The 23,906-nt window shown below is 49.1% G+C and overlaps 1 protein-coding gene across 5 annotated transcripts in view; it reads left to right on the plus strand.

The window, feature by feature from the left end:
* Positions 1-23,906, plus strand: part of P2RY2 (purinergic receptor P2Y2) — a 98,916-nt gene that overhangs the window by 20,766 nt on the left and 54,244 nt on the right. For 2 of the 5 annotated variants that reach the window (XM_089775785.1, XM_089775786.1), the window contains exon 2: positions 6,681-6,899. The exons of 1 other annotated variant lie outside the window; for it this stretch is intronic. Coding sequence is in view for 2 of the 4 variants with exons in the window: in XM_089775788.1 (XP_089631914.1) it covers positions 13,079-14,146 (1,068 nt within the window). In the remaining 2 variants the exon portion in view is untranslated. Of the gene's footprint in view, positions 1-6,680; positions 6,900-13,074; positions 18,299-23,906 lie in introns of those variants that run through there. 2 more of the 5 variants (XM_089775788.1, XM_006130864.5) reach the window with 2 other exon arrangements.

The following is a 23,906-nucleotide window of genomic DNA, read 5'->3' on the forward strand; positions in this document are numbered from 1 at the left end:
CGCACTTGCTAATGAAGCCCGGGATTTGAATTTCCCGGGCTTCATTAGCATAAGCGGGGAGCCGCCATTTTTAAATCCCCGCTGCTTCGAACCCCGTGCAGCGCGGCTACACGGGGCTCGAACTAGGTAGTTCGGACTAGGGTCCTATTCCGAACTACCGTTACTCCTCTTGAAACGAGGTGTACCGGTAGTTCGGAATAGGCACCCTAGTCCGAACTACCTAGTTCGAGCCCCGTGTAGCCGCGCTGCACGGGGTTCGAAGCAGCGGGGATTTAAAAATGGCGGCTCCCCGCTTATGCTAATGAAGCCCGGGAAATTCAAATCCCGGGCTTCATTAGCAAGTGCGGTATGCATACATTACCCTCCTAGTTCGAACTAGCGGGGTAGTGTAGACATACCCTCAGAGCGGTGGAATTGCCCACGGGCAAGGGGCATTTGGGGTGGGTTGTTTTATATTGCCACATCTAGGATGTGTTATCAAGGTGTCTAGAGTGTCTAGATGAGCAGCGTATGTCCTGCTGCGGTGTCCGGCCCTTTCCAGTCACTAAGGTACTGATTCTCAGAGCACCCTCTCAGGTAGGACAGCCCCATGTTGCAGCTGGGGAAACGAGGTACCGAGAGGCTAAGTGATTTGCCCAAGGTCAGGTAAAAGGTCTGTGGCACATCACGGAATTGAACCCAAGTTGTCCCTGGCCTCTGCCCTACCCACTGGGCCGAATTTCCTCTCATTATAGTCTTTCTACATATGCAAATAAATTATAAATGTAGATCACTCCTTATAGCCCAATGCACTTCATTTATCCTTCGTTCTTAGTACATAACATAAGAACGGCCGTACTGGGTCAGACCAAAGGTCTATCTAGCCCAGTAGCCTGTCTGCCAACAGTGGCCAGCACCAGGTGCCCCAGAGAGGGTGGATCGAAGGCAATGATCAAGTGATTTGTCTCCTGCCATCCTTCTCCAGCCTCTGACAAACAGAAAGCAGGGACACCATTTCTATCCCCTGGCTAATAGACTTTTATGGACCTAACCTCCAAGAAATTATCCAGCTTCTCTTTAAACTTTGTTATAGTCCTACCCTCCACAGCCTCCTCTGGCAAGGAGTTCCACAGATTGACTACGCGCTGTGTGAAGAAGAACTTTCTTTTATTAGTTTTAAACCTGCTACCCATTAACTTTGTTTGGTGTCCTCTAGTTCTTCTATTATGGGAACTAATAAATATTCGCCCACTCCACACTACTCAAGATTTTATATACCTCTATCATATCCCCCCCTAAGTAAGGAGTTAGTAAGGAGTATGAATCGTAGCTGATGACACTGCTGTAGCATTTTTCATCCAAGTGTAACCCTCACACCTCCTGGGCATGGTGCTCTGTCCCCGCTAGTGGCACTGAAGCTCGTTAGAGACCAGTCAGTGTGTTACAGCCTTAGTGAAGAGGTGGCTTTTAGCTCATGCCACAGAGTGCATGCATTTGGTCCTGCTTTGGGCAGGGGGCTGGGTTCAATGACCTCCCGAGGTCTCTTCCAGCCCTAGGATTCTAGAATTCAGCTCCAGAGGTCCCAGTTCCATCCCAGCCACTGACAACTGGCGCTTATGTAGCAGCGACAGGCTGAACTCAGCCTGGGACCTCTGGAGCTTAGTGCATGAGCCTCTCCCCCTTGAGCTAAAAGCCAGCTGGCTCGCAGATTAGGCTGTAGACGAGTAAACTCAGTCTCTCTGTAGGTGGTCTAAGCACCACTACCTGGGACAGTGCAATACACCCAGCAGATGTGTGGGTTACACTCACAAGCATTTACCCCTTCAGGCAGGGAACACGTCTACCTCTGGCTTGGCGTAGTGCATTGGTGTCCCCATGCTGAGCGGAGTCTTTGCAAACCATCATTTACCATGATACGCCCAGAGGTCTCATCTAAAATGACCAATGGCCTTTGTGCAGGTGACGGGGTGGGGCAGGACAGGGCGGGGGATGGGGCACAGAGCACAGGCGCCCGGGTAAAGCGCTCCCCTTTCTTTGCTGGGTTTTGTTCACAAGACAGCGAAGTGGAGCTTGTCTCCAAAAGCCCATCAGCTTCCACTAACCTATCTGCAAAGCCATGAGCAAGCCCTCCTCCCACGGTGCTTGAAGCTTCCCAGGCCCAGTGCTTTGCTGGTGTTTGCATAGGAGGCGCCTTAGCAGCCGAGTCTGGCTTATTACAAACGTGTGTCCGTGGCATGAGATGAAAGCTGAACACGGGACTAGCAACGGGGCTCCTGCATAGCCTGAATCCAGACCCATGCTCCTGAAGGGGCTGTGCTCCACGGGTCCCGCTCACTTCCTGCTGCCTGGACCCCCCAGCTCCATCCCACTGAACGCGTGTATGATTGATTGCTGTAGAACTCGCTTGAATAAGAGTAATTATACCAGGTGTCCCACTCAGCACAGGGAATATGCTCACCCTTCCTAGCGTTAGCATCTGCTGGGCTGGTCTGTATCACATAGAGCCAGGCGCAGTAGTGCCCCCTATCCCCAGTGCAGGGAGAGGAAAGGGCTGGTGGGGGGAGTCAGCTCTCCAGTGCCACTTATTCCTTCACCTGGGTCAGAGGAATGTGGCTCCCCGTGGCTCACACCAGCGGATGGGCCTGTGCATGCAAATGCAAGTGAACTGTGTTGTGCCCTGCAGGCATCTACAGAGGTGTAGAGCCCATAGCCAGGTGCTGGGGAGAAAGGCTGAGCAGCGGGGGAAATGCAAGACTCTCGGAGTAAGAGCTGACTGGTTGACAGGAGGGAAGACAGATATCTCCCCGCCCCAGCATAGAGAGATGAGAAGGGACCTGGGAATTGCCAGAGATAGGGAGGCTGTTCCTGTTAATGCAGCCAGTGTGGACATTGGGCTACTGCTCCCACCCTCTCCACTGTGGAGGGACTTGGTGGGGGCAGAAAGAAGAGGGACAATGAGTATAAGAAACTGGCTGAAGAAAATCAGTCCCCAGGAGGTCACGTATGTCTAGACTGCATCCCTCTGTTGGCAGAGGGATGCAGTTTAGGCAGGTCAACATTGCAAATAAGGCAGGGATTTAAATATTCCGTGCCTAATTTGCATAAAAATGGCCACCGTGTTTTGCCCACTCAGCACTTTGTTGGCAATAAGCAGCAGTCTAGAGGGGGATCTGTTGAGAAAGAAAGCCTTTTACAACAGATCCCTTATGCCCCTGCGAGGAGGTTTACAGGATCTGTCGAAAAAGGCTTTCTTTCTCCACAGATCCCCCTCTAGACTGCCGCTTTTTGTCAACAAAGTGTTAAGTCAGCAAAATGCGGTGGCCATTTTTATGCAAATTAGGCACGGGATATTTAAATCCCTGCCTCATTTGCAATGTTGACCTGCCTAATCTGCATCCCTCTGCCAACAGAGGGATGCAGTCTAGACATAGATAGGGGAGTTGGGGATAAATCCATGGAGATGAGATGAGATGGAGAGTGGAGGAGGTGGGGTTTGGATGAAGATAAAGGGTCCTGGAGAGGAGGTCACATGAGGAGTGGAGGAGGTTTGGTGGGTGGATAAGTCCATGGAGGGCCATGGAGAGGAGATTACATGTGTAGGGTGGGTCAGTCCACGGAGATGAGGAGGGTTTTAGAAATGGACTTAATAAACATAATGAAGGTTTCCCCATGACAAAGGCAATGAGCTGCTCCTTCTGGGCACATTGGAAAAAATGAACCATTGGACGATTCGGACAAACAGTGCAGTCGGGACCTCACGAGAGAGACATGAGAGACAGGGGCCTGTCCTGAATCGCTTAGAGCTGGGCTTGCCAAGAGGGAAGGTAGCCCACCCTTAGATGGAGACAGCTGAAAAGGGGCACAGGCTGAGACGAGACTGCAGGGCTGGCAGACTTATGCCTTGTGTTGGTAGGGGACTATGCCGAGGGTTGAATTCTGGGGAGGGAATTGAATAAGGTAAGATGGAGTGCAGCGAAAGAGTTTGGGTAGCCCTTGCATGGTGGAAGGCATGCAGATGTTAGCCAAAAGAGCATGTAGGGAAGGGAGAATCCCAAGACAAGCAGCTTAGAGAAATAGGCAATGGGTCTGTGCTCCAAGAAAAAAAGTGTGAATAGGATGCACAGCATCATGGAGGCATGAGCTGGCAAGGGGCCTAGAGGCTGGATGGGGGCTTGAAGCAATAGAAAAGAATTATTTTGGATCGGTGGCGTGAGGTGAGGACCCAAAAGGAGGAGCTAGCGGGGAAGGGCACATTGACATTTGCAGGAAAGGACTCGGGGAGTCCAGAAAAGAAGGAACCACAGGACTTGTAACAAACAGAGAAGGTGGCATGGCTTGGCGTTCTGCCCCAGGAGCAGACCTGGCTGAGGACATGTGATGGTGGCCACAGCGGTCAGGAGGGGTCACAGGAAAGTTGGGCTCTGGAGTCTGACTTTGCAGCCTGGGCCCAGCTCTCTGTTGTAGGCCGATTCAGAGAACCGGCAGCTGTGAAATGGAAAGCACGCTCTGTCGTCCAGTCCACATCTCAGCCTCTTGCAGTGGAGATGAGTGTGAGCTGAGGCTGGACATGGCGGAGTTTTCTCAGAGGATGCTCCTCTGTGTAAGTCCAATGAGCAGGAACGGTTGGAGTCTGTTCAGGCTCTTGACTGAGCAGCATAACCTAAATAAACTTACCACCCAACTCTAGTTTCTCCTGTTCAGATGAGGCTCTATAATGCCTGAGCTTTCTGAATATTTTCTTTTGGTTACTGTGGGTTTTTAACTGTTGTCTTGGAGGAGGAAGCAAGCATGCAGACTGCTTGGTTCCGGGGGGCAGATAGTTCCTTCTATGACACCAAATTACTGCCAAATAAAGCAGAGAAGACACCCTATTATCTGGGTCTGTGCTTTACAGGGAGACATTAGTGGAACTGCTATAAATTGAATGTGGGTTGTAGATGTTTTTAGGCTTACGCTCAAAGGTGGCTTTCCAATTCTGGGGGGCGGGGAGCCCTGAGCCTTGGAGGCTGGATCTAGCCTCTGGGCCTTAGGTTCGCCACCCCTGAATTAAATGATCACTTATCTAGATTTTGAACAAAGAAGTTAAATATCTCATTTGATCTCCTGTTACTGCAAGAGCATCTTAAGCTTTCAACCAAGCTTTGTTATTACAGATAGGTGGTAAAGAGCCAGAGTCTGTCCTAAAGAACTTTTGGGACCACGTCTCACATACATCAATGCTCCTTAGCACTGCTGTGGGAGTGGATAGGGGCCTTGAGATGGGTGCAAATGGCTGTAAAGTAGCTGCTTTAAGATTCCTTTACAGCTAACATTGTAGTGCAAATAAGAATCAGGACGACAATCCCAATATATAAGGCAGTGGGAGAAAGGAGGTTTTGCTGTTTTAGAGATTATATTATTTGTAATTTTAAATATACATAGATTATTAGAAGCAAAGTCATTTTAAAACAACCAATTGACTTGTTAAAACATAGCCCCCTTACTTCTGTGCTGCTTTCAGCACTGGGCAACCGGATAGGGATGGTTGTAATATCAGGTGCCCAGCTCTGAAGGCAGCACTCTGCCAGTAGCAGCACAGAAGTATGGCTGGCAATACTACGTCCATGTTGCCTTTACTTCTGTACTGCTGCTTTCAGTGCTGGGATCCCTGAGCGTAGCAGCTGCTGACCGAGGACCAAGCTCTGCAGGCAGCAGTGCAGAAATAAGGGTGGCAACACCAAACCAAGCCATCCTTACTTCTGGGCTGCTGCTGGCAGTAGCTCTGCCTTCAGAGATGGGCTCTCAGCCAGCAGCCACTGCTCTCCACCTGCCCAGCTCTGAAGGTAGCACCTCCACCCACAGCAGTGCAGAAGTAAGGGCAGCAGGGCTGCAAACCCCCTACCACAACCTTGCAGCCTTCACATGACTCCTTATTGCATCAGGCCCCCCACAATTACAACACCATGACATTGCAGACTGAAATATCTGAAAGCATGAAATTTACCCTTTTAAAAATCCTATGCTTGAAACTGACCCAAATGAACCATGAATTTGGTAGATCCCTAGGTATAATTTCCACCGGAACCGGCAGAAGCTGCATTCGGTCCATTGCATTTAGTCCGTTTAACTTTCTGATTTAAGGCTAGTGTGTTCGGGTGTCCAAATTTTAAACCCAGGAAAAGCCACTTCCTTTGACATTTCCAAACAGCCCACACCAGTTCTAGTCATGCTGAGCTTTGGGACATCTTTAATTAAATAGACCCTAAACCTGGGGCCTAAACTCCCTCAGACAGTTTCTTTGAAATGATTTCAGACAGACATGAAGGTCAACAGGAATGGATTTTGTAACCCTTGCTCTGAGACCACGCTGACCGTGAATTTGGCTGCCCTCCAGTCCTTTCATTTCCCTATTCAAGAATTGGCCTGGAAAGTGCTTTTATTGTAACGTGGCCCTTTTTTGTTCTATGAAAGAAACAGAGCTAAGATGATAGGACTTCTTCAGCAACGAGGCAGCCGTAGTGTGTGCGTGTGCAGTGCAATATGTACTCAGAACTGCTTGCGAAGCAGTGTCCGAGGCGATGGACAGCAAGCAGGATGTTAGCTATTTGTCTCCCACACACTGAATCATTTCCACTGAGTGCCCTGCAGGGCAGACGGAATAGCACTTACACCGACGTTCACCTCCTCCTACTCAAGAGGATTTTGTTTCTGGTTAATTTCAGGACCTTTCTCGGGAGAACATTAGGCTATACTCGCAAGTGCTGCAGAGCGACAATTGCAGCTGTGGCTGGGGGCTGCTGCTGACAGCCCAGCAGATGCCTGCGGAGCAGTAATGGGTGGATAATAAGGAGGACCTCTGCCAGGCACCAGTGGCTCTGAAGGCAGGATACAGTCGACAGATCCTGATTCCAGTCAACAGAGTCGATACAGAATAACTCTAGGTAAATATATTGCCTCCATCACCGTGTCTGGATCCACTCCCTGAACAATATACACATCAAAACAGGGCTGATAAACTCCACCCCACCATACATGTTGCTGAAGGAGGTATCATATATACATGTGTCAGACGTGTGGGAGGGTGAGGTGGTGCAAGGGGTGTGTGTGTGTGTGTGTGTGTGTGTGTGTGTGTGTGTACGCACACACAGGTGCCTTTACTATACATGGGCTAGTAGAGTAGTGGTTGCCTGAAGCCAAGTCCCAAGAGGTGGTTTGTTGGGCCCGTTCCGATTTCTGGATGGGTGGTGTCCCAAAGCAAACCATGCTGACAGGCAGCCAAGCCCTGGGTCTCTGAGAGCTGCACCTTGCCCCTTGCCAGCCAGAGTGTTCCTGATGTGCATAGCTCACAAAAGGAGAGGCTCTTGGAGGCAGTCAGGGCTCAGGTCAGGGCGGGTGCATTAGCCCCAGGGCCTGGCAGCCTATTCAGCACTGCAGAGGCAGCCAGACGTGCATGGCACGCAGGTGAGAGACATACTCCTGACACTCCACCCTGCGCATGAGGTCAACTGCTGCGTGCTGGACAAGATGGTGTTTCCTGATGGTGCTGACTTCCCTCCCCCCGTGGCAGCCCAGACACACTCATCAGGGCTGGAGGTAGCGAGAGAGGGGGTCACAGTGGCCTAGATCATCACCTGCCAGCCAGGAATGCAGCCTCCGGACTAGAGTCCAACAGGACCCTGCTACTATACTCCTCCTTTTCGAGTGGGGAGCAAGTGTCCTCGAGGCAAAGGTTAGCTATGGCTATTTTACCCAGCTGCTCTCCATCATCCCATCTGGGCTCTAGAGCTTATGCTGCCTGCACATGACAGGAGATGTAGAGCTGGGAGTTTTGGTGGCACTTAAGTCAATAGCATCTCATAGTCTCATACTTAGATGTCTGATCTACATAAGAACATAAGAACAGCCGTACTGGGTCAGACCAAAGGTCCATCTAGACCACATCTACATATGGACGAGCACAGAAGTGGGGCTTGTGGGACTGCACCCGGGGAACATCGAACCCAGCATCCTGGCCCTTTGGAAGGTCATGAAAGAAGCCAGCGGAGTCGCTCTGGATTTGCTTTTGGGAGTCAGTGGATTTCCACGAGGCACAGCCAAGATCAATATTTGCCGTCCCGAGAAGGGAGAACGCTCTGCTTCCCTTTGGCCCCTCCCCTCTGCCCTTTCCCCCCATCTCGGTCAGCACTTGATGAGTCATACGCGCACACTGACATTCTTCCATCCCACTCCCAGTCCTTGCTCTGCCTCTCTGGAAAGGTCGTCCTGCTCCCTTTTGTGTCCTTGCATTGCTTGGCTGTCACTCCCATGCGATTCCTCTGATCACTCCATGTAGATGGAGTTGATGTGGGCGGGTGTCAGATGGCCAAGAGCCCAAAGAGACACAGCAGGTTTTGTCTTAGGAATTTAGGATATTTGCTCAAACAAAGGGGGAGACGGGGCAGCTCTCCAGACCCAGCAACCAACTAGCTTCATGTTGCAAAAAGTAATGCACAACAGAACACTAAAAGACAATAGACCATTGTGAGCTGGTAGTGTTCATATGGCCAATCCAAACAACAAGTCCAGTAGTGAGTCTACTCCAGCCTGCTGATTAACCAGATACCAGTAAGCATCACCCAATAAAACTAACCTGTTATATCCCTAGTACAGACCTGTGAGGATCCAGGTCTAAGTGACACATATCCACGGTCTCACAGAAACATTGTGACAGAGCCAGGTTTTGAATCCACATCTCAGCATCATAGTGAAGCTCAACTGTTCTCCATTCAGTTGTTTTTCTCTCAGCCTGAGGGAACTTCCCCCAGCTGATTCCTCCTTCTTTGTCCTCACAAAGAATGACCAGGAAAAGCACTCAGGGCTTTCACTTTATATTAGCAAAGCACTGGGCAAACTTCAAGCAGAACAATGAGCCAGCCAAAGCAAGATCATTACTGTATGAGTAGTGCTAAGGGATTATTTCTGAGTTGCTAGGCGCTTCTCATAAACACACGTGGCAGTGATGAGCCACAGATAAACGGGTAAAGAGACTGTCCCTACCCCCAGGCACAGAGTCTATGTTCACACATGGCACAAGTGGGGGTGGGGTCACCAGCCAAAAGAAAGGAGAAGACAAGTAGAAACAGAACTGGCTTTGGAGTACTAAAGGTGCGTGCACACGATAGCAGCTCTGCTACAGATCTGCATGGACACTCTCCACATTGACAGGGGGAGGGGTTTCCCTAGATGTAGTTAATCCATTTCTCCAAGAGACGGTAACTAGATCTAAGAGAATCCATCACTTGACCTGCTTCTGCAGTGGGGAATAGGTCCACTTAACTGTGTTACATAGGGTGCAAAATTTGTCCCAGCCCTGAGCAATGGTTATGCCCAGGAGCCAGGGGGCAAAGGTAGTCCCGATCAGCAGTCAAAGTTCATGCAAGAGATCCCGTGGCTGGAAGATGCAACCCAAAGGGAAGCTGTGGCAGTGTTTGGTGGGGTCAGGTGAGGCAGCAAAGCAGGAAGGCTCAAGAAGCAACTAGAAGCCAATAACTTGTTGCTCAGACAGTGTCAGCTGAGAAGCAAGAAGTTTATATATAGTCACAAGCCAATCAGGACCAAGACCCTGTGGCCAATCAGGATGCAGGTGACTGAACTCTGGAATTTGGCCCATCTGAGACTATGGCTTCCCTGTACTCCCATGTGGCATGAAGGCCAAGACAGCATCCCAGAAAACCCCACAGGGGTGGGCTTGGTGCTGTAGCAAGAACAACATGATCAACCCCCAGCTACTGAACAAGGGCCTGCTCCCAAATCCTCTGAAGTTTGTATAAGTCTGTCCACTGACTTCAACAGGCCTGGAGACCGGCACCCAGGCATATGCACCTCTGAGCGTGATCTGTGTTGTTTATCACAGGGAAGATTGCAACACAGTGCCACTCTTGGCAGCAATGGTGGGAGTACAAACGTAGCCAATGCCCCCATCTCTGCTGGCCTCCGGGCACCTTGACATTTAGACCTAGAGTTGCAAAATCACAAATCAGTCTGTCCTCCTCTCTCACTCCCAAAACAACACCTCCAAGTCTGTGGTGGACAACAGGGAAGGCACATGACGGTCTAACCACCGAAGTAGTGTTCACCAAACAAAATGACAGGGGTGGTTTGAAAACCAGATACTGACTGACTGACCCTTAATTGTCACCACATGAATCCAGGACCTGAGGCTTGCAGAAAAGCAGTTTGTAGCAGTTTCTCAGCCCATGATTTCCCCCTGTAATTGTTTTCTTTTCTAAGTCCATTGCTGGCTCTGGGGCATCAACCAAGCTCTTTGCTCCCTGGCTTCAGAAATAGGAGGCTAGCAGAAAAGGAGAAGGCTTGAAGCACATTTTTCAGGTTTCTGGCAGACCATCTGAGCACCTTGAAGCAAACCCTGGCCTTCCATCCAGAGGGGACTAGACCCTGTAACGAGGGCTGTTGAGTAAAGCAACATGCACCGCACTGAAGCAGTTTGTCAGAAGCAAACGAAACCATGAGAAAGGAAAGCAGAACCACACGGGAGGGGTGGAAAAGAAGACACAGTTTAGTTCCTTATGTGTAGTTTCCAAAGAGATACTGGGTATTTTCTGCAGATGATGTGGAACAAGATAACCCTTGAGGGAGCAGGTTGGCTTACTCGTTAGTTACCTGGAAGCATGAGCTCTTGGCGGTTTATTTTGTGGTGTGCCTCATGAGCTTATTGAAAGGGCATAAGAACAGCCACATATTTGATCTGAGGAAGTGGGTCTGGCCCACGAAAGCTCATCATCTAATAAACCATCTTGTTAGTCTTTAAAGTGCTACATTGTCCTGCATTTTGGGTCAGACCAACAGTCCATCCAGCCCTGTATCCTGTCTGCTGACCGTGGCCAATACCAGATGCCCAGAGGGAGGTAACACAACAGGTAATCCTCACGTGAGACCTCCCCTGTCACCCACCTCCAGAGGAACAGAGGGTAGGCTCATAGCCATTGAACTAGAACTAGTGAAAATGGAGCAAGGTTTTAATGGGTGCTCCAGTCCATCCCCACATTTATGGCCACTGGGAATTCTTACAGGCTGGAAAGTGGATGATTCAGGAGACTGAAAATTGGATCTGAAGCCTTTGGCCAGGAGGGCGCTCACCTGAATTCATGGTAACAGCTGGCATTATTACTATACGATGGCTGCTTGCTGGCCTGTGTGGAATCGATTGGCCCATTACCTCATGGAAAAAGGAAAACAAACACCCCTTGCGTGCAGTGATTGTCACCAGTGCTGGCAGAGTGGGCAGAGGAATCCTTCCTGGACACAGAGACTGAACTAACCTCTCATCTCTCTCAGCTATGGTCCCCCCGGGCAGAATTGAGGCCCCTATGTGGGGCAGTTGGCGGTGCTGCTGTCTGTCTCTACCTGACCTGGGCTCATGTCTTGAGTCCTGTCAGATCTTGCATCTTTCACCAGTGCTTGGACTCCCCGGAAATAAAAGCACAAATGAAAATTCCAGGCCTGGATGAAACGAACGTTAGCAGGTTTTCAGCCCTGCCTACCTTGTAGCTCAGCAGTGAACCCAACCCAGACCAAATCATTCATGACAGCATGGGTAATGGAGTCAGCCAGCAAACCAGAGTGAATGTAGTTGTCTGCTCAAGGGAATGAACAGCTCCCACCTTGAGAGCCTAAAAACAGAACAAGAGCACCACAATGGTTTAGGTTTTTGGTTCCCACAGTCCACTTCCTCTTGCTTGGATGCAGGTTCCTTCCTAACGCTTAGCCCAGCATGAGGGGATTTGCTTTGATGCTTAGAGTCCATCTCTGTAGGAAAAGAGCCAAATCACGTCACAGCTTTGCTCTCTATCAGTGTTTGCAGCCTGATCTAGGACATGATGCAGGAACATCATTATAACAGGGATTCTGTTCCTTCCACTCAAGCAAGCTCAAACTTGGGTCTTCTGCCTAGCAGTTTCCTAGTGTAGACAACCTCTTGGCTAGTGTAGGTGGATCTCTAGCACAGGGATGCTGAAGCTGGCTGAACCCAGGGTGAAGTTCTCAGGGACTGAGGATAGAATCTTGACTCCATCCCACCAGAACTCAGAATGAGCCCAGATCTCCTCCAAAGGGATGACTTGTCTGTCTGGAGGGGCCTTCCCACAACTCAGAAAAGCACCTTCCTAGAGTTAATCTTTAAAAAGAAAACTTTCCTCCTACACCCTAATTAAAGGAAAGGAGACCACACCTCCTTGTGGCAGCATTCTGCTTATAATTCACAGGTCTCGCTGGTATCCACATACCAGATATTGCAGTGTGAGAATATGAATCCTTAGCAGGAGAGAGATTAGAAGTCATAACTAGGGGAGAGGCAGAGAGAGGGGCTCAGAGCCCCTCTAAAGGGGCAGTCCCTCCCCATATCACAGCACACATGTGGGAGGAATGGAGAGAGACTTGGACACCCTGAGAGGGGTACAGTGTCCCCTCGACCCCCGCAAAAAAAATCCCCAAACCCTGGCACATGAACTGTAATCATACAGGATTTTTTCTTATAGTTATCAATTCCCTTTCCAGTCTTTTCACTAGTGGTTAATAAGGCCGCACTGTTCTCACAGCTTGGACATGTTCCATTGTAGGCTGGCCTCGAAACGGACCAGTTTTTCTGGTATGCTTGTGAAACTCAGAGACTAGGTTTCTCCATAGGAAAGGAAAGGTGATCTTGTAATTAAGACACTAAAGTAGGCCTCAGAAATTCTGTGTTCAATTACCAGCCATGTCATAGGCTTCATGTGGGACCTTATGCAAGTTCATTAATCAGTCAGTGCCTCAGGGTGCCCATTTGTAAAACGAGGGTAATAAAATTCCTTTATATCTGTTTCAATTGGGGGATCTTCAGGGCAGGGCTTGTTACTCAAGATGTGGATGGTACAGCACCTCGCACAATGAGGCCCGGATCTCAACTGGGGCCTGTAAGCACTATAGCCTTATAAATAGCAATCATTAAAGTGTGACTTGTCTGTTCTGCCCTGTGACGCGCTGTCTTGCTGCAGTGCCAGCATTTTTGCACCTAAGTGCAAGACTCTCCCAATTCAATGAGCCACCCCTGCATTTGCTGACTCTTTGCTCCCTGTTTTCTAGGGCCATGGAGAAATTCCCGGGTCTGCGCTCCTGGAACACCAGTGCCAACTTGTCCACCGGCGACTGCAGTGTGGAGGACAACACGTACAAGTGCAAGTTTGACGAGGAGTTCAAGTACATTCTGCTGCCTGTCTCCTACGGCATTGTGTGTGTGGTGGGGTTGTGCCTCAACCTGCTGGCCCTCTATGTCTTCCTCTTCAGGATCAAGATCTGGAATGCCTCCACCACGTACATGTTCAACCTGGCTGTGTCTGACACACTCTATGTCATATCCCTGCCCTTGCTGGTGTATTACTACGCCAAGGGGGACAACTGGCCCTTCAGTGTAGCCTTGTGTAAAATAGTCCGTTTCCTGTTCTACACCAACCTCTACTGCAGCATCCTCTTCCTGCTCTGCATCAGCATCCACCGTTTCCTGGGCATCTGCTTCCCGCTGAAGTCGCTGCAGTGGGGCCGCGTCCACTACGCACGGAGGGTGTCGGGTGTCGTTTGGTTGGTCATAATCACGTGCCAGTCGCCGGTGCTCTTCTTCGTCACCACCAGCGTGAGGTGCGAGACCATCACCTGCCACGACACGTCGAGCAAGGAACTCTTCGGCCAGTTCATCATCTACAGCTCGGTGATGCTGGTGCTGCTGTTCTGCATCCCTTTCCTGACCATCATCGTGTGCTATTGCCTCATGACTCGGAAGCTGCTGCAGCCCACCCAGGGGACCTCCCGGATGTCCAACTCCAAAAAGAAGTCAGTCAAAATGATCATCATCGTCCTGGTGGTCTTCATCATTTGCTTCCTTCCTTTCCACATCACTCGCACCTTGTACTACTCCTTCCGAAGCTGGGACCTTAGCTGCGAGACCCTCAATGCCATTAACTTAGCCTACAAAATGACCAGGCCCTTAGCTAGCACCAACAGCTGCCTGGATCCCATTTTGTACTTCTTAGTAGGCCAAAGGTTTGTCAAATTTGCCGGCCACAAAATGCCAATGAAAACTCCAAACCAAAAGGCATTGGAGAGCACTCCCAACACCAACACAGAAACCAGCAACAACCTAGATATCATAGTCAAATTGTGAAACCCCAGCCTGCTACATTTCTGTCCACTGTCCCACCCCATTGTGGATTATTCTGTCTCCCTTGTGGAAGAACTTCTCCACTGTGTGAGGAGGAGTCTGGCACGTTGCCACAGTGCAGGTGGAATCCACTAGTGAGTGTGTTACAAGTCTCCGCAAAGGACCCGAGTTGTCGCAGCCCGCAGCTAGAGGGCCTGACTTGCACTAAGGCTGCAGCAGCTCAAGCTTTTAGCGCTGAAGGGCCCTGGTTCAACTTGTGGTGTATTAGCCAAGATGGCAGCTCTCACACAGGCAGTGGAGTCCCTAGACTCAGGGGAACTGACAGCTTGCGCAGGCCCCTAGGCAAGGAAGGAGGCAGCTCCATGCTTCCAGAAGGGAAGGAGCCTTGGGCCGAAGGGGTGGGACTGAGGCAGCCAGCCCTCTGTGACTCCCCTCCCCTCATAATGCTCTATCAGCAATTTAAAGGGCCTGTAGCTCTGGCTACCACTGCTGCTGCCATAGCAACATCAGTGGCCAGGAACCTTGGCCCCTTTGAATCAGTAGACCGGAGGGCAGTTGTCCCCTTTGCCTCTCTCTCTTGGCGGGACCTAGACTTCAGGTGTCCTGTGTGAGTAGAAATGTTCAACAAGATACACCTGCGTGAAGGTCACCGGTTTAATGACTTTTGGGAACTAAGGGGCTGCTAAAGTGATATATAAAAATCCCATATGCATGTCCTCCTTCAGCTCTGCAACCCAAATGCTTCCTCACCAAACCCACTCTTCTGCCTGACACTGGGTGGTGTCTATCCAACAGGGAGCAAAGACTACCTGGCGCATGGTTGTCAGTCCAAAGAAATGACAATGCACAGTAATATAAATACATTTCATGGTAAATGTTTGTACTGGCTTTTCTAAAACACATTTTTTCAACTCCCCACTCCAATCTGCCGGTCACTGAACTTTTCAGCTTTTCACAAAATTTTGTGCCACATTTCCTGTTGATATTTTTATTTAAAAAAAAAATTGCAATTGACAAAAAAACAGTTTTCTCTTTGTAAAAAAGGTCAGTAATTATTCCGACAAGTTTTAGTCCACTTATTGATTTAAAATATCACAGAAAATGAAGCCCTGAAGCATAGGAAAAAACCTTTGACATTTTTTACCAAATCATTTGCTATTTTTTATCCAGCCTCAATGCATTTAGCAGGGATGTTTTTATTGATCATACCAGAGCCAGGCTTTTATCAATCATACCAGAGCCAGGCTTTTATCGATCATACCAGAGCCAGGTTTTTATCAATCATACCAGGCTTTTCCTCTTTCTGCAAGCAGAAAAATACTATCAGCAAGGTCTTTTCCTCCTGGGCAAATATTTAGCACAGGAAAGGAAAGTATATAAATTATAAGGCTGAAAGGAAACAGAAAAACTCCCCAGCAAGGAGTTCTGCCCAGTTTTAGGAGTTGTCTGACCTTTCCAAATGCAATAATCCTCTGTCTAGCTAGCAAGTATCTCATCACAGAGCTTTTCTCCAGAGAGCTGCACTGAAGTTAACCCCTTATTCACCAGAGACTTGATAGTGCTGACTTACCCAGTCACACCCACATTCTACAATCTTTTCCAAAGCCAGAAAGCCTCCGAACTGCAGCTTTTACTAATTGCCCAATACTAACTTCTTTTGGGTGAGGTTTTCTTGTTAAATGTTTTAAATGTTTAAAAAGTGATAGGCCTTTCATCAAAAACCTAGCCACTTAATCCAGGGCCGGAGTGGAAGGTCCAGTCTATGCTATCACTCTGTGGTCACCAACCAGTAGATCAGGAACTACTGGTAGATCTTAGAGCCTCTGACAGGTGATCGTTACTGGTTTGGCCATGTGGCTATCAAGTACCAGCACTTCCTCCCATGGCTGTGCATTGCTAGCCCTTTGCCTTGGAGCTGTTCCCCCAGGAGCCTCCTGCTTGCTGTGCAGGGCGGGAGAGGGAGAGGAGGGTGCTGATGTCACGGTGCCCCCTTCTCCCACTCTGTATCCTATCTCCACAGAGCAGAGAGGGGGCACAACAGGATGAGGAATAGAGCAAGTTTCCTGGTTGCTTTTGGGAGTGGTGTAGGGCTAGGGCAGGGGTGAACCTTTCTTAGCCCCACTGCACCACCACCCAGGAGCCACCTGAGGTAAGCAGTGCCTAACTGGAGTCCACATCCTGAACCCCTACCCAAGTCATGAACCGCCTCCTATACCTCAAGCCCCTGCCCTAGCTCTGAGCCTCCACGCATCCAAACACCCTCCCAGAACCTGCACCTAGAACCCCTTCCTGCAACTCAACTGCCTGCCCCAAGCTCAGCTCAGAGCCCCTCATACTCTAAATCACCTTAACCTAAGACCAGAACCTGCACCCCTAGCCCTCTGCCTGAGCCTGGTGAAAATGAGTGAAGGTGGAGGAGGGTGGGAGGATGAAAGGAATTTTTTCTTCTCTCCGTGCACAGTCAACCTCTGGAACAACTTGTCAGAGGATGTGGTGAAGGGTAGGACTTTAACAAGGTTAAAAAAAGAGCTAGATAGATTCATGGAGGTTAGGTCCATCAATGGCTATTAGCCAGGATGGGTAGGAATGATGTCCCTAGCTTCTGTTTGTCTGGAAATGGGTGACAGGAGAGGGATCACGTGAGGATTACCTGCTGTGTTACCTCCCTCTGGGGCATCTGGTATTGGCCACTGTCAGCAGACAGGATACTGGGCTAGATGGACCATTGTTCTGACCAAATATGGCTGTTCTTATGGGTATATTGTGGAATTTATCATATTATTTCCACTCATGGAGAATAGGGGTTTCTGGTTAATTGAATGTGCTGGATAACAAAGCTTATTGCTCAGCCCCCGCCCCCTACTGGCAGATCAGGCTCTTGGCAGCTAGAGGCAGGCTGAGGGGGAAGGAGGCACCTGCTAATAATATCAGCTGGCAGTGCCAGCTGTCAGAAGCCCTGCAACGGCCGGTTGGACAGGCCAGAGTCAGGTGCCCACACCTGGTGGTGTTACAGCTGGGGGTAATGCCGGTTAACAGCATTTTCCAGTAAACAGAGTGCCAGATAACAAAGCATTCACTGGAGTGAACGTGACTCCTCAAAGTCATGCTCTAGCATGACCTAATTTTGTATTGCAGACAAGGCAAATGGTGTAACTGATTTACACCATCTGAAGTTCTGCTCCTATGGAGCCAGCAGCAGAATTCAGAGTAAGGTGCCCATCTTTTTTAAAATAAATGTGCACCCTCTCTAATAACTGCATGTGCTTGTCTCCTCCCTGTTGACATTTTCACAGGGTTGAGATCACCAGCAGAACAAAACTTCACATTGCTCAGATTTGCTCCCACCCTTCCAAAATTCTTACACACATCAATGGAGACTTTTGAAGCTGGACTGGAGAAAGCATTAGAAAATATGCTGCACTGGCAAAGTCTAGCTGAGCTAATACATCTTGTCCCTCTCTAATTTCTAGGTCTAATAAACTGCCCAGCTTAACCCCAAAATTCCTTGCCCACCTTTGACGTTATAATGATGATGAAAAATGGGTGATATTTACTCACCCACCGCAAAGCAAAACACAACATAAAACTGTTGTCCCAAAGAAGTAGGTGAGTAGAACTTACAAGAGCAGTCATAGTTGCATATTGGAACCATGCAAACACCACTTTCTCCTCATCTAAACCCACTCCTACGAATAAGAAAATGTGTGTGATTTACTGGAGATAAAGACAACCAGCAGTGTAAGACCATGTGCAATACACACAAGAGGCCGATCCAATGCCTATGAAGCCAATGGGAGTATTTCCATTAACATCAGAGGGACATGAATCAGGCCCCATATGAAAGACACTGAAGTGGGATCCTTAAAAGCTTTAAGTGACATAGTTTGTCAGTGGGATTTGTGCTCACACCGCACTTACGCACAATTAAAAATCCCACTTAGTGTGATCTACTGTTGGCCCAGGATCAGATTTGAGTGAACAAAGTTATCTGGGTTCAAAGCAACCAGAGAGGTACTGACTGGAAGTTTTTCTTTTTCAAAGTACTAACTTATACTAAAAATGTTCATATCTGTGACAATACAGTATATTTTATTTTTGTAATATGTAACGATATTCTATTGCTTATGATAAAATAAGTTTGTTTCTATTTATTAATTTTGATTATTATTATGCAGACCTGGGTCAGTGTCAGAAAAGGTGGGGCATTGGAGACTGGAATAATGACTGATTTTTTTCAACATGTTAGAGAGGTTTTCAGTTCCAGACGTAGAAATGTTCAGGGCTGCAAATGTCACCAGACTATCTATGAGAAACCCATGCACTTCAGGGGGGTTTGGAAGTTGGGTTTTTCCAGTGGCTGTTCTCATTATAATTGGTCAACCAAAAATCCCTCAATCTGAATGTCACAAATGGAGCCTAGGTGCGACGGGGTGCAAAGCCATTTGAGGCCCTGTGCTTTGGGCCTTGCAGTCCTATCTCAGCCCAGCCCAGGAAAAGGAGCAGTGAAGGTGGGTCCTCCAGGACAGCCTAGAAAGACTTCAGGGAAGCAGCCAATCAGCACACAGCAGGCTCAGTTAAAAGGAGCTACAGGAGTTGAGCAGGGCACTAGCACAGTTGCTGGCTGGGACCAGAAGGGTGAAGAAAGAGTGAAAGGCTCTGAGACATCACAGATAAAGAGAATGGGGAGAAACCCTGTTTCAGAGGCCTGGGAGAGGGAACCCTGGCTACAAAGTTGGCAGCAAAGAGGCCTTGAAGGAGACCCTAGGAAACCAGGACAGAGAAGGAGAAACTCTCCAAGCAGGGAGGCAAGGGAGGGATCCTACTCACATAAAGAACAGCTCATAAGCCCAAAATGGTGGTGGGACAGAGTGGGAAGCAGCCCAGGGAATGTAGCAATAGCAAGTAGTAAAGAAAGCAGCAAATGGCTGCTATTTGCACAGTCCCGGAGTTGGGACCCAGAGCATTCGGTGGACCTGGGTCTCCCCATTGGCAGAGTGGCCAAAGCCCCAGGGACGCATTTTCTTGTGGGGCTCAAAAAAGGGCTTAGAATTTAAACAGGCCCAGAAATGGGGCTGAAGGCCCCAGAGAGGGCCAACCATCTGCTGACGTGACTTAGAGGGCGAAGGCTCTGAAGACCCACCTGAAGAAGGCACCTACCAAAGGGGTGCTGGGAACAGAAAAATGAAAAAATGAGGGATCCCACTCAGCTGAAAGTAGGCACTCACAAGAGACGAGTGTCTCCTTCCACCTCCCTCCTGCACACATGGTATACACCAAAAATGTAGATTGACCTATCACTTGGGAGTATAAAAATTCACACCCCTGAGTCCCACAATTACGCCAACCCTGGTGTTGATATTCTTCCCTCAGCCTATCTACTGGTGCTCAGGGGTGTGAGCAGTACCTACTCCTATAGTCAAACACCTTTTGTCAATGTAGGAAGCATCTGTGCTACAGGCCTCTACCTAATGCTATGTTGGCATAGCTGTGTCACCGAAGCTACATAGCCCACAGTGTAGCCCCACAGTGTAGACACAGCCTACACCAATGGAAGGTGTCCTGTTGGTGTAGGAACACCACCTCTCTGAATGACTGTAGCTATGCCAACAGAACTCTTCTGTCAGCCAACCTGTGTTTCCACCGGGCTTAGACTGGCATAGATACTTTGGTCAGGGAAGTGGATTTTTCATTCCCCTCACTATGTCAACCTACCTTTTAAGTATAGACCAATCCTCAGGCCCCAGTCCTACACCTTCCTCTGTGGGGGCCAAGCGCTGTATCCCCTTGAAACTCCTCTGTAGTCATTATGGTTCTGTGAAGTGACAGGGGTCTGCCCATGTGGAGTCACTTGCAGATTGAGGCTACGCTGGGTTCCTAGTAACCCTCCTCAGGGCTACCTAATAGGAACTCCCTTCCCCCACAGCATGCCTTTCTCATGGCCCTTTAAATCTGGCAGAGCCATGCAGCTGCAGCCCTTCTCCTCTAGCCATTTTGAAACTGAGTGACATTGTGTCTCCTTCTGTTCCCCATGGTAAGAGCTCAGGCCTGGTTATGTTTCCCCCCATTTTCTCCTTCATTTTACCTGAGGGAACGGCACCGTCTTCTTTCCCTTGTTATCACTGCCAGGCAATTGCAGGAGATACACTCCCATCCCAGTGGGGCTGTTTGTTACGTCCAACTGTCAAAAAACACATCCCAATGTAAGCCTAGTTTCCCAGGCAACAGGCCCTGGGAGAAATATTTTCTGAGCCAAACACCAGGAAATCCATGAAACCCTCTTGGTCTGAATAGAAGATAGATTGACACTCCAGATACCATCCACAGCCAGCGAGAGACCATTGGGATACATCTACACTGCTCAGCTATTTCGGGATACCAGAGGTATCCCGAAATAACTACCCCATGTCTTAACAAGCTGCCCATTATTTCAAAATATTTTTCAAAATAATAGGAGCGCCATTTTGACATCCCTGTAACCCTCATTCTGCGAGGGCTAAAGGATGTCTCGAAATAGTGCATTATTTTGAAATTTGGTGCTGTGTAGACGTTCCAAATTTCAAATTTCAAAATAGAATTGAAAAAAGATATGCAATTTGCGTAGTGCACATTGCGTATCTTATTTCAAGCTTAGGGTGCTGCGTTGACGCACCCTGTGTAGATGCACCTTTGGTGTCCAACCCTAAATTCTGAGGGGGCAGAGTCTGCCTGTCTCTCTGAAGGCAAAGAATTTCCAGCCCTAGTTCCCCTCTGGGAAACCTCAAGCATGGAGTTGAATTTTTTTTTCTAAGTTTAGTTCTCGGAGCTGGTCACAAGTTTCCTCAATGGAACAGCAATAGCCCAGCCCCCGGTTCCTTGGCAGATCATCAAGTGGGCTGCTAAGGAGCTGGGGGCCAGAAATTCTGGCAGTCCTAACTCCCTGGCCCCCTTGTAGTTGGCATGATGGGTTGCTGAAGAGTTGGGACTTTTCAAGGCTCACCACCTCTTAGGCTCCCTAGCTCTTTGGCAGCTTGCCTGGTAGGCTGTAAGCCTCCTGGGAAGTGTGCTTCTTTTCGGAAACACCTACATATCCTGCTGCTGGGACATTCTGGTGCTTCAGAAACAAAACATTGTATAGAGATAAGGCCGTGGATGCCTACAGGAGTCTCTCCGTTCAAGCAAGTAGTGTGTTGCTAGCTATACAAAGAGACCGTGTAGAAATTCTCAGCTCCACGCCACCAGGGCTTGAAAACGTGCAAGGATTTTCTTTCTGGTGCTTCCTACCTGCTGGAAGGAGTCCAAGGTTGGCCTGTGACATGGTTTTCAGGCACCTCTAGTCCCAGCTGGAATCTGACTCAATTAACAAAATTAAAATGCATTTCTGGGATCATCAAGACAGCTTGGGTTCCAATCTGCTGTGGAGTTGACACCCATAAAAGGATTAATATTAGGGCTGTTTGAACATTAATATGTTTGATCAGTACCGCAGGCCCTTGGGATTGACAGGCCACTTTCCAGTTCCCTGTACTCTGATCTCCTGCTCCCTTCCTCATTCTTCAGCTTTCAGTGTCCAGTGCAGTTACAGGGGCAGGGAAAAAGTTCATCAGAAGAGCCATGGTGCTCACCGAGCATTTGTGTGTGCTCACCAAGTGACCAGGGCCAGCCCAAGCTATTCTTGCACCCCAGGAGTGTGGCGCATGCATGACCCCTGCCCTGGGCACACGGCGCGTGCACAGCCCCGCCCCCGGGCACGCAGTGTGTGAGCAGCCCCGCCCCCGGACGCCTGGGAGCCCCAAAAGTTTGGGGACCACTGAGCTATTGCCACACACTGTAGGCCAAGGTGCCTATGAAAAATGCACTGACTCACCCGCTAGGAATGCAGAATGTGGGGGGCCCGGCAATGTGTGTAAGCAAGGCTCTCGCTGTAACAGATTCACTCCCAGGGTAACACATGGAGGATACTGAGATCGGGAGCTTGTGAATCAAAGTTACTGATCACGTTTCAGCTTAGTGTTTGACAGAGGAGAATCAGCTTCCCTGGACTCAAATCCAGACGGAAAAGGAAAAAATAGCCCCACAAACGGCCCTGTCATTTCAAAGCATCACAGGAAACAAATTAAACAAACCCCATGCTGCTGTCATGGTAGGACAAGGGTCTCAAAGTTGTCTATAGGATTTAGAGATGCATCTGTTTAAAATGAATGGAAGATGTATCGCAATCCCTTTGCAAATAATTTAATGGTAGAGATGTCTGTAAATCTTCTTGACTGTTTTGAACATTTCATCTCTAGCCTAGTTCCTATTAAGGCATCTAATTCTCCCTTCATCACCTTGCCCTGTTAGCAAATAGCCCTTACACCCTTAGCTCAGTTTTACACTGTTGAGCCTAGATGTTTACCTTTGTATCATCCTATCTTGGGTCCCAGTCCCACTCCAGGAACAAATTCCCATGAAATGCAGTATGGTTAGGATTGGGCACTTGGAGCAGAATTCCCAAATTTGGCCACTTAAAGCTGGGCCCCTAAATCAGTGGCCTGGCTTTTAGAGCCCTCATTTGGATAATGCAGGTGTAACACTGACAGGCAGAACCAAACCTGGGACCACTAGAGCTTAGTGCATGAGCCTCTACCACTTGAGCTAAAAGCTGTCTGCCTCTCAGAAAAGGCTGCAGATCGGGGTGGGTGATAATTTTCGCAGGGTGGGGGAGCCACTTCATGAATTTTGGTATATGGCCATGGGCTGGATTCAGGCCCCCTCCCTGGAAGAGGTGGGGCCTCAGGAAGAAGGGGTGGGGCTGGAGGCTACAGAGAAAGAGAGTATGTGAGTGACAGACTTTGTGACACAGATGGAATATGTGGGGCAGTGTATGTGATAATGACTGTGTGTGTGACACAGACTGGGTGTATGACAGTGACAGAGTATGTGTGCCGGCTGCTGCTGGGTATGTTTCTGAGAAAAGCCATGCTCTGTCTCTTTAAGACCAGGAAAGCTGCCCTACTCTGTTGTTCCCGCTTACTCTACAGAGATGGAGTAAAGAGGAAAAGAGTGTGTGTGTGTGAGAGAGAGAGAGAGAGCACTTAAAATAGGGTACTACCTTTGAAGACAGGCATTGCTCTGAGTCACTTACCATCCATGCTTCAGACTGGAGCAGCTCTGCTGTGTGTCTCCCATTCTCCGACCCCTGCTCTGCAGAGATGGGGCACAAGGACAGGGGGACACCCTGATTTCAGTGCACCCCTCTCCCCCAGGGTTGCGAGGTGGTTTCTGAAAAAATACCAAACCAAACCAAAAAAAAAAAAAGACCCTGAGAGTTAAGCAAAAAAAGAAAAAAAAAGAAAAAAAAAAAAAGCCAGTGTGGCCCTTTTAAGAGACGCTATTGAGGCTTTTTGGCCCTAACAGACTGCCAGTGGCCACCCACCATCTTGCCTACCTGCGCAGAGCTGGACAGCTCCCCTGCAGAACCCAGTAAGCACTAGGGTTGCTAGGCTGCCTCTGTACTGAGCCAGACAGCCTGGGATTTTCGCCTCCTGGCTAGGAAAAAAATCAGAAAATACCAGACGGGAGGCAAAAATCCTGAAGTGTCCAGTTCAATACTGGACACCTGGGAACCCTATTCCCCCCAGGCTCTGCACAGCTTGCAGGAGAATCCTGGGAGCAGATTGGCTGCAGGATGGAGCAAGGTGCAGGAGGGGCTGCTGAACACACACCATGGGCTGTAAGTCTGCACTTCTGCTAGCCAGCTGGCAAGCGGGAGAGAAATGCTTGGTGGGCCAAATCTGGGCCTGAT

This window comes from Pelodiscus sinensis, chromosome 1 (assembly GCF_052426305.1).
Source record: "Pelodiscus sinensis isolate ZL-2025 chromosome 1, ASM5242630v1, whole genome shotgun sequence".
In the NCBI taxonomy this organism is placed as follows: domain Eukaryota; kingdom Metazoa; phylum Chordata; order Testudines; family Trionychidae; genus Pelodiscus; species Pelodiscus sinensis.